This window comes from Crassostrea angulata, chromosome 5 (genome assembly GCF_025612915.1).
Source record: "Crassostrea angulata isolate pt1a10 chromosome 5, ASM2561291v2, whole genome shotgun sequence".
In the NCBI taxonomy this organism is placed as follows: Eukaryota; Metazoa; Mollusca; class Bivalvia; order Ostreida; family Ostreidae; genus Magallana; species Magallana angulata.
The window spans coordinates 27,657,456-27,668,308 of NC_069115.1; the positions used below are offsets into that span (position 1 = coordinate 27,657,456).

A 10,853-nucleotide genomic window follows, 5' to 3' on the forward strand; every position below is an offset into this window, starting at 1 on the left:
AACTGCAATTTTCCGGATCATCCTCAGTAGAACCCGGCGAATGACCTATTGAACACTCGCATTGAAAGGTTATCGATTTATAGAAAAACTGTAAATCATTGAGTTTAAAGGTCATACAGCTCACGAGCAATTACGTAACTTGGAATAAAAGGCTGGGTTTTTTTTCCATACAACAAACTTTACAAAGCAGTCGATCGAAAAGGAGGAAACAAAAACGAAAATAGGGTCAGTCTATTTAACGGGAAAACATTTATGTGATTTATGATTATAATATATACATGTAACAAACACAAAATAAACATTTACCGAGAAACGTAATCTTGTATTAATATAAGTATTTTACTCCTTTTTCATGCAAACATATACATGTATATTATTATGATATAGCTTAACGTTGTTACCGTTATAGTAATACAGAAACCAATTTAAATTTAAAAAAAAGAAAAATACATAATTTCTCTAAGATCAGTTGTCTAGTGTCTACGTGAACATGTGATTAATTTTAAATAGTGAATTTTGTTATTAAAGTTTTACAATGAAAACACATCAATGTTGTATCTCTAAAAATACACACATGTCGTGTCCCTTTTCCCAGCACCGAAATCTTCTTCATTTAGTCATACCTTTTAGTTCTGCCGGAGGAGTGACTAGTGACAGGTAATGAGGTATTTTAATGGTCATTATGTTCTATTTTTTAAATGGTTATTGTTATGATCAAATTATTTTTAATATTTTGATTACATAAATATTCTAAATAGCTATAAAAGCAGGTTAGAAAAATCTCCATTTATCCTGTACTGGTGTTCAAAATGTTGAATGGATGAGTACATGTTAATTCGGCACCAGGTGATTTTCGGCACCTGTAGAAAAAGTAAGTTCGGCACTGTGGGTGATTTCGGCAGCTGGTTAAGGTGGTATTTTGAGGAGATATTTGTCAATAATAATGTGGATATAAGTACATTGTACATTATAATTAAAATACTCTCACCAGTTTTAAAATTTCCAAATTTTACAATAACAAAAAAAAATGTATTCTTGGAAAGGTAAAAATTTTCAAATCCCCAGTGGGATTGATCATTCAAACTCATAACTTACAGATTTGTCAATATGCCTCTTACCCAATGCACTACGATGTTAGGTGAAAATTTTAGGGAAAAAAAATCATCATAAAATAACACTTGATTTTATTGTCTATTTCGATAAATACTGTACGTCATAACATGGATGTGTCCCATACCACCTCAAATAGACACCTGAATGAAGTTAACTTGGCACAATCAATTACATATTGTTTTGAATTAATTAAATTGTTAAAACAAAAAGGGGGGGTTAATCTTGTATTCCCACTACACAAAGTGGGGGGGGGGGGTGATAATTATAATGAGGGTAACAACGAGGCATTTTGACATTTGGCTGACTCTTCATAGTGTGGATTGGACTATTGAAGCTAACTTGATACATACATGTCATTAGCAGAGGTTGCTGGCCTGTGGTGCAGTGTTTTAATTATTTAAATTTGTGGACAATAATATACCACACAAAGTCTGACTGACAAAAAAAATATTATTGATCAGTCTGAAAATATGAATCAATTCATTGCTGCATACAAATACAGAGGCATGATAGAGCCATAAAAAGTTCATAGACCTTGTATTTTGATCATGTCAAGGAAATTTTTGTAAGAACTTAATGAACATTGGGGGAGTTTTTCAAAATGGATTTGTAAGTCTTTAAAATTGTTATACAATATCCATTTACACTATGTAATCAATATTAAAAGCATCGAAAGTTTTCAAATGGGGATTGTTATTTTGCACTGATATTGTAACTGTTTAATTCTAATATATATTAAAAATTTTGATCATGATTTTTGTGCTTTTTAAAGGTTACATGTACATGATGTGTCATAGTGTGTCATTTCGTGTAAATATGTTTAAGAGTTTACTCATGCCAAATGACAAGTAATTAGCTAGGGTCAGTCTGCTTTACTAATTATCCCCAATTAGTCTATATAATTGTTCTGAGTTGTCTTTAAGCTATCTGAGTTATTATCATTAATTATCTTTTAGATTATAAATACAGTTAATAGAAATTTATTCAATTCAGTCAGAATCTTTTGGCCACTACATGTACCTCATGTACGTTGCTTAAATAAGTCTTCATACTGACTATCTAGTTGATTGTCCACCAGTCTGTCAGTAAGACTAAGCAACATTGAGCTAAATTCATTCTGACTCATTTGGAATTTTAAGAAATAATTATTTTTATCCTGTTCTATTTGACTTTATTTTATTTGATTATTGTTAATATTTCATAGTTAATTTAAATCACTTAATCAATAAATTGTGAAAACCTGCCTTCGAGTTATAGCTCTATGCATATTCAACTTAGAGGTCAATTTAAGCCTAATAACTATAGGCTGACCCCCTGCCTCTTGGGTTGGGCCTATACGAGTTAATTCCCCTTATTCTATAGTGCCCTTAATCCCCCTCAGTGACAGATGTGTAAATGCATGAGCCAGATGTTCACTTTTTATTTACTATTTTATTTATGGGATACGGTAAACTAAATTATGATATGGTATCCTTGCCTGTAATTTTTTGTCAACACCAATTTCCATACATGTATTTAATTTATATATATGGAAAACATCTACATAACTGCTGTTCATGTAATATATTCATGGAAATGGGGCCTTTTTTAATACCTGTAAAAAATTTTAAAGAGTCAATATTTCAATAAGCCATGATAATTATAGAATGGATTTTTATTAAAAATGTTGAAAAACTTTCTAGTACATGAACCTTAAATATTTCAACCAGTATATAATATAATAGATTTATCACCAATGATTTTTATTAGCTAGCCAATTTGGATGATATTTTTATTTCTATAATTTCAGAGAAATTCCATTTTGTTAGAAAACTCTGTCACATAATATGGATATAGAGAAACTAAAGGAAGTAGCATGTGAAGCTATAGACAAAGCAGCAGAAGATCTAGCGAAATTGAGTCACTTCATTTGGTCCAATCCTGAGCTTGCTCACGAGGAATTCAAAGCTCACGACGCTGTCACTGAGATCTTGGATAAGTACAAGTTTCCACAGGTGGACAGGAAGTTTATTCTTCCCACAGGCTTCAGAGCAGTGTGTGGTGACAAAGCCAAGGGACCACATGTGGCGCTTTTAACGGAATATGATGCCCTGCCTGAAATAGGGCATGCTAGTGGCCACAATCTCATTGTAGAGTCCGGTGTGGCTATTGCGATTGCACTTAAAGCATGTTTTGAAGCAGCTGGTCAACCTTTCGGGAAGGTGAGGAAAATTGATTTAGTGCATGCTATAACAGTATATTTACATCCACCAAGTATTATTCCCTCTATTTCTTACGGAAACTTATAGTTAATTCATAGCTCTATAGAAACAGCCAGACTGAAATCTACACGCCCTGTTTTTGATTGGTCAAAATCTACAGCGGCTGAAACTGACAAGAAAGTGACAGGATTGAATTGACACGCCCTGTTTATCGATTGGTCGAGACCTACAACTACTTAAGAAAAATCACGGACTGCACGAACTAACCATGATGATGTCAGACTCAAAGTCTCACTGGAGACGATTTGGCTGTTTCTTTTAGCTAACGTACTTATGTACATTAACAGTAATTTAGTGAATTTTACTTACTTTTTACACTCAATTTATTAATAAGTTAGAATAAAGATGTTAATATAAACAATAAAATGCTCTCTTTGGTGATTCATGTGGGTTATGAAGGTAGCCATCATTGCAGAAAAAATTTACATAACCCGCCAACGCGATGTAGATTACTTGCCAAGTTTTCCATATAAACTGCTAGGCCAGTCTTGACTTAATTTTTCTTGTTTTGTTTTTTTTTTTATGAGCCAATATATACATGTATGCATCATGTACATGACATTGTATATATATATGTATATGTTTTATTTTAAAGTCATTGGAAAAAGCAATTTTTTTTTCAGAGAGGTAGGTAGTCATTGAGAGCAGTGCAGTAAGATAAGGAGAACTATGATGTCATGCTGTGGATTAAATGTAACAAAATATGATTATATGATATGAAACACTCTGTAAAATATAAATATAGAACAGGAAGCATTTTTTATCATGAGTGAGTACATTTATAAGTGTACTACATATACTTGACGTCAACCATCATGTGCAAGCAGAGTATCAAGTTGTAGTCATGCGTGGGTTCCTTTACAATTCAACATATTTTCGGGGGGGGGGGGGGGGGGGGGGGCTAATTGATCACTTAAAATGTTTTGCTGCTATATTATATCACTATTGTAGTAGTTCAGTATTTGTTATCGTTAGCACAATGCATTAGTATCATTGATTGCTATATATACATATCTTTTTGACACTTTCCCTGATATATTGAAAGCAATGCTACTGGTATACATACTGTGTACAGGGAAATATATTTGCCCCTTTCGCCCTCCTTGTCTATGAGCAAATTTAAGACTGGACAAATTGCATTGGCTTAAACTATATCTCTTTTTAAACACAACTCTGTCTGGGCGAATTCAAGACAGGGCAACACTGTTTGCAAGTGAAGATTTGAAGAAGGTCGAAAATAACACGGGGAGAATATAACCATGTATACAGTAGAATATTCAAACAAAAAGACATTGTTAAGCTTACACAATTTCTTGTTAACTGACAATGGACTTTTAAGCTATTTTTAAATCTGTTGTTCTAATTATCTGCTTTAATTTCCATTGCTGTAGGTCAGTTTACTGGGCACCCCGGCCGAGGAACAGAGGGGAGGGAAGCTGTCCTTCATCAAAGCACAAGTATTCAAAGATGTCGATTTTGCAATGACCGCCCATCCCTCTCAGTACTATATATCCAGACCAAATTATGTAGCCATATCAGAGTGAGTGCATGAACTGTCAAATTAAGACTAATGTGGATGAAAAAATTGTGTGAAGTTAAAAACAAAAGGGGGGAGGGGGTATGTAATATCTGTAATTATAAGTACTCTATTTGAAAAACTTTTCTCTCACTTTAATTTTCACCCATTTCATCATGTTCATTGCAATTTGGTAAATTTAATTTTTGAACAATACAAAATGGTAAGTTTTATACGGTATTACAGTCTTACATCTTCAAACACAACTGTCAAACAAATTTGAAACGGAGTAAATACGTTATCAAGTGTGATTCAACTAGTAAAAATACAATATATTAGAATGAAGTGAGAATAAACTATTACACAGAATTGATTTGATATCATATAATTTATTTGATAGAGTAACTATGCATTTCACTGGAGTAGAGGCTCATGCTGCTGAGTTTCCCTGGGAAGGAGTTAACGCCCTTGATGCCGCCATCTTGTGCTACAACAATGTCTCCTGTATGAGGCAACAACTCCCTCCAGGCTGGATGCTTCACGGTATGTTTATACAATTTATACAGACTGATGAAGAAGTAAATACAAAGTTCAAAGTATTTTCAGTGTTTACAAAGTTTGTACATTTTAAGTGTTCACAAAGTATCAAGTTTTTTTTAGTGTTGACAAAGTCTCAAGCATTCTGCAATGTTTGCAAGGTGCACAATTATTTTAGTGTTTGCAAAGTCAAACATTTTAGTGTTATCACAGTTCCAATCATTTTTAGTGCTTAACAACATCTAAAGATTTTGTTAGCATTTTGCAAAGTGTGGCAGAGCTTGGAATTATTTTTAAAAATATATCTGAAACCTGTCCTCTTTTTAAAGAAAAGTGCATTGAATTGGAAATTGAAAATTATTTTTGTATGAGCATTCTACTACTTTACTATTCACCAAAACTTTATTCTGGAAATGAGTGAATTTTTACTGCCAATTCATAAGTGTAAGAATTAATGAATTTGTCATTTATCCCTTTTTAGCCGGACTCTGCTGAAAGCAGAGTCCTGGCTGTAGGCAGGCAAATTGCCAATGTTACTATAAATAGCACAAAGTAAACAAAAAACCAAACAGCGTCAAAGTCAAAGCTTCCGCTTTACCAAATAGTAACACAAAGAGCCACGTTTTGTCAAAAGTGTTTGCATTTTGTTGCTTTTTTATAATTTCGAGAGAATAGTTTATCTTTTTTAGTTTTCTTAATAATAAAGTGTTTTAAAAACAAGACTATGCATTTTGGACACATACAATGCGCATGAATTTCCATGAACTACTTTGCTGCGCGTTGAAGAAATGGGGATTGAAAATACAACGCTTGCTGCAAAATTCAAGGCAGAAGCTCTTGAACTTTTTCCTACTAGACAGACATATTTTTGCTTTTGTTGCTGCTTACAAAAAATGATCGCTCTCTGATGCTTTGCCGACATCATAAGCATGAGAGAGAGAGAGAGAGAGAGAGAGAGAGAGAGAGAGAGAGAGAGAGAGAGAGAGATTTTCAGTCTTTACTACACAATATGCATAAAGACACACCAAAAGAGCCCGGCTTTCAGTACTTCAGTACTTTGATTTTCTGTTGTCAATATTGGAATTTTTACCTATAATATCTGCCAACCTGTGAGTGGTTTCAGTTCTTTGATTATTACAGGCATTGTGACTGATGGGGGTGCTAGGCCTAACATTATACCAAGGACCGCAGCCTTGGAGTATTACATCAGAACCCCAAAGAACAGGAATCTAAAGAAACTAGAGAAAATGCTTAAGAACTGTGTGGATGGTGCAGCTCTGGCTACTGACTGTGATGTGTGTACTACATGTATTCTTCTATATTATTATTAGTTTTTAACCGGGTTTTCCAACGGAAAAATCCGGTTATTAAAATGGTGAAAATGACGGGCGGATGGCAGGCGGGCGGGGCGGGCGGGTGGGCGGCTGCCAAAAGGGTACCCTCATTGTACGGGTAATTCCTCCTACAGTTTTCAAGATAGGAAGTTGTTCTTTTGCAGATCAATTGTACATATATCAGAGGTGTGCATATTGCTAGGATTTTGATTTCCGATAATTTATCGAAAAAATACCAGCTTTTGAACTTAGTCATTTTTTGGCAAAATATTGCATATAGGGAACCCTCATTGTACGGATAAATCCTCCTACAGTTCTCAAGATAGGAAGTTGTTCTTTTGCAGATCAATTGTACATATATCAGAGGTGTGCATATTGCTAGGATTTTAATTTCCGATAATTTATCGAAAAAATACCAGCTTTTGAACTTAGTCATTTTTTGGCAAAATGTTGCATATAGGGAACCCTCATTGTACGGATAACTCCTCCTACAGTTCTCAAGATAGGAAGTTGTTCTTTTGCAGATCAATTGTACATATATCAGAGGTGTGCATATTGCTAGGATTTTGATTTCCGATAATTTATCGAAAAAATACCAGCTTTTGAACTTAGTCATTTTTTGGCAAAATGTTGCATATACATGTAGGGTACTCCATTTCACTGGATAAGGGTTGACATGGATTATGGATACAGTTTACATAAAAGAAAACCCGGTTTGCTGTCACATTGACAGCTTTTCACTTGTTGGAGGTTTGATATAAGGTGTGAAAAAGATATTTAAAATAGAATCAGCTAGATGATATATACAGTGTATGTGTATTTAATTCTTTCACCATCATTATAAACAAAAAGGTGGAAGCTGAATGTTGAGAGCTTAATAAACAAAGCATATACAGTAACCTCCAATGAATTAAATTTCCCAAAGGTTAAAATGAAGTTACATTCCACCTTCCTGAATCTGCTGACCAACGAAGAGATGACCAAGACCTATGAGGAGAACGCCAGTCGACTGGGTATACAGACAGACACGGACAAGGAGTCCATTCTGAAGAAGCTCGGGGGCTCCACCGATGTCGGCAATGTGTCCTATGAAGTTCCCACTATACACCCTGAGTTTGAGATAGGAGCGGACTGTAACACCCACTCCATGGATTTCACAACTGCTGCTGGTAAGGATTGATGGGTGAAATTAGTTCTGAAGATTTAATATTAGGAGGTACTACATGGCACCACTGGTACTCCAAATACTGTGATACTGTATAATTTGTCTGTAGTCAGTCTGTCCCACTATAATGTTTATGAACTGATTTGGACCATTTGTTAGTATAAACATTAAAGCATTAGCTCTCTCTCTCTCTCTCTCTCTCTCTCTCTCTCTCTCTCTCTCTCTCTCTCATTTACCAGTTTAAGTTGCAATTCAGGATATATATATATATATATATATATATATATATATATCACCATAAAGAGTGTTAACTGTAAAATGTTTTATTTTTTTCTGCAGGTGATCCAAAAGCCCAGAAATATACCTTAGACATGGCCAAGGCTCTAGCTATGACTTGCATTGATATAATGCTTAAACCAGAACTACTAGCCAAAATTAAAGCTGAATTCGAAGTAGAGTCACAATGATGAAGCATTTATTAGAACTTTTTCCAATTTTTAAAAGATATTGATGTCCCATTAAGATGAATGTGCATGTTTTTACCCACTCTTCTTTCAGTTGATTTTAAATGTTGTTTCTCAGTCTTTGTGTCCACGGAGAGATAAATTGAGCTTTGTAGTTTGGATCTTGCATTTAATTTGAAAAAATGCAATAAACTTTATCCCAAGTTTTTTATGTGCCATATAGATTAAGTCTTCTTGCTCGGGTCAGTACCAGTATTTTAATGATTTTGTGAAGGAAAAAAACGTTGGTTGTGGTCATGATTATCAAAACAGTCTTTATGTGATAGACCAAAAAAATACCAAAATATGCATAATTTGTTTGTCTTTAATGTGGGGATTTTACCAGTAGAAGTAGTTAATGACTTTTGTACTTAATTGCATACTGTGTGACATTTTATAAGAGTTTCACTGGTGTACCAGTATAAATGTTTCAGGCAGGTGATGGCAGGTATATCAATTTTTTTTTATAGAATGCAATTATCAATGTTGGTCTTTTATTTTGATTTACTGTATTATCATTTTTTGAAGCCTCAGGGTTTTATTATATACATGCTAGCTTGCAAGTAGTCAATGTCAAATATTATCAGATTTCTGGTGTAAAAATTTATCAGATTGGAATAGTCGGCTTCAAAAGTGACAATAAAGAAAACACATAAATTTTGCACTGCTTTATACACAATGCATTCACGTGTCATGTATTATTGGATGAAAGTCATAGTAAATCTACTAGACAGTCTAAAACAATTTCCTCTTAAAGTCAGATGTCTTTGGTTTTGATATACAACACACAATCACTGTATTAATTTTTCCATTTTAATTAACTTGCATGCAGATTATTGTGAATTTACATGTACTTCTCTGGATGATGAAGTCTGTCTCAAAGTTGCTGTGGTTTATTTCATAACAACGAGTATGCTTGTACATGTAAGATTTGTTTCAGCATTGGGTTTTTTTTTCCCTCAAATAAAACACGAATCTCTTCCACTACTTTTTATTTTGCCTTTTTACACAATGGTTGTTTCTGATTTGGGGTTATTCTGGGTTGAGAGGTGAATCATTTTGACCTGTCCGTCTCTATCCACAGACTGATAGTAATAGCCATAGCGTCAATTTTCCATCCTTTGTCTAAGTTACTTATGTTGGCTGAATTGGGAGTTAATTTACTATTCAATCGGGTTTGAATTTTATCGTGTAGATTTCAGCCCTTTCAGATTCTACAAAGCTAGAAATCACAATCGGTTTTCTTAAGAAAATACTTGATAGTTGTTAATATTCCTTTATAAAATTTCAACCCCCATCGTGGCCCTACCGTACTCCCAGGTGTCATAATTTGAGAAGGTGTAAAAATATTTTACCTGAAGATGCTTCCTCACAAGTTTCAGCTTTGTTGGTAAAATTGGGTTAAAATATAAACAAGAGGCCCAGGAGCCACATCGCTCACCTGAGCAACAATTGCCTTAATTCTGATCAAATTAGCATTACAGTATCAAAATATCTTGACAACTGAGTACAGTAGATCTTGCTAAAAAAAAATTGAAAATCTGCCAATTTTTATCCACCTCTTATTTTTTAGTAAAGCCCCTTTTGTTGTACCTGTAAGAGGATTTTTCTCTATTCCTATAACCCCCCCCCCCCTCCCCTCTCCATTTCGTGGCCCCACTATTCTCTAGGGAATCATGGTTTCATCAAACTTAAATCTACCTTTAATCTCATAACCTGTGCTTTCACACTAAGTACTGAGTTTTGGACCGAAAACTTTCCCAGAATATTTTTAAGGATTGTAAAACTTGATCCCCCAATTGTGGCCTCACCCTACCCCCGGGGACCATGATTTGAACAAACTTGAATCAACACTTCCTGAGGATGCTTCCATTTTGATTTGAGTTTTTCTGGCCTAATAGTTTTTGAGAAGAAAATTTTTAAAGATTTTCTCTATATATTCCTATGTAAAACTTGATCCCCCAATTGTGGCCCCACCCTACCCCCGGGGACCATGATTTGAACAAACTTGAATCTACACTACCTGATGATGCCTCCACACAAGTTTAAGCTCTACCGGCCTAATAGTTTTTGAGAAGAAGATTTTTGAAAAATACCAACAAATTTTCAATAATTCTCCATTATCTCCCCTTTAAAAAGGGCGTGGCCCTTCGTTTGAACAAACTTGAATCCCCTTCACCTAGTGATGCTTTGTGCCAAATTTGGTTAAAATCTGCCCAGTGGTTCTTGAGAAGAAGATGAAAATGTGAAAAGTTTACAACGATGACGACAACGACGACAGACAACGGACAAATTGTGATCAGAAAAGCTCACTTGAGCCTTTGGCTCAGGTGAGCTAAAAACGTTTCTCATATTTATTCCTATGTTAAAAATTCTACCCCCACCCCACCCACCCTCACTGTGGCCTAACCCGTACCCAGGATA

General features: G+C 34.6%; 1 protein-coding gene across 3 annotated transcripts; it reads left to right on the forward strand.

Annotated features, from left to right (window-relative positions):
• Positions 1-102: 102 nt before the first annotated feature.
• Positions 103-9,413, forward strand: LOC128183547 (xaa-Arg dipeptidase-like). Of its 3 annotated transcripts, none has more exons than XM_052852600.1 (7): positions 103-225; positions 2,903-3,314; positions 4,766-4,914; positions 5,291-5,433; positions 6,568-6,722; positions 7,687-7,930; positions 8,266-9,413. In XM_052852600.1, exons 2-7 carry the CDS (start codon positions 2,940-2,942, stop codon positions 8,391-8,393), a joined length of 1,194 nt encoding a protein of 397 aa, XP_052708560.1. In that variant the 5' UTR covers positions 103-225; positions 2,903-2,939; the 3' UTR covers positions 8,394-9,413. The 3 variants fall into 3 exon arrangements, with proteins under 3 accessions (XP_052708560.1, XP_052708559.1, XP_052708561.1); XM_052852599.1 differs by lacking the exon at positions 103-225 and adding an exon at positions 565-657; XM_052852601.1 differs by lacking the exon at positions 103-225 and adding an exon at positions 642-665.
• Positions 9,414-10,853: the final 1,440 nt, after the last annotated feature.

Coding starts and splice junctions, on each gene's coding strand:
- LOC128183547 (XM_052852600.1), top strand. CDS start 2,940: ATGGATATAGAGAAACTAAAGGAAGTAGCATGTGAAGCTATAGACAAA. Junction 3,315..4,765: donor CTGGTCAACCTTTCGGGAAG/GTGAGGAAAATT, acceptor CCATTGCTGTAG/GTCAGTTTACTGGGCACCCC. Junction 7,931..8,265: donor GGATTTCACAACTGCTGCTG/GTAAGGATTGAT, acceptor TTTTTTCTGCAG/GTGATCCAAAAGCCCAGAAA.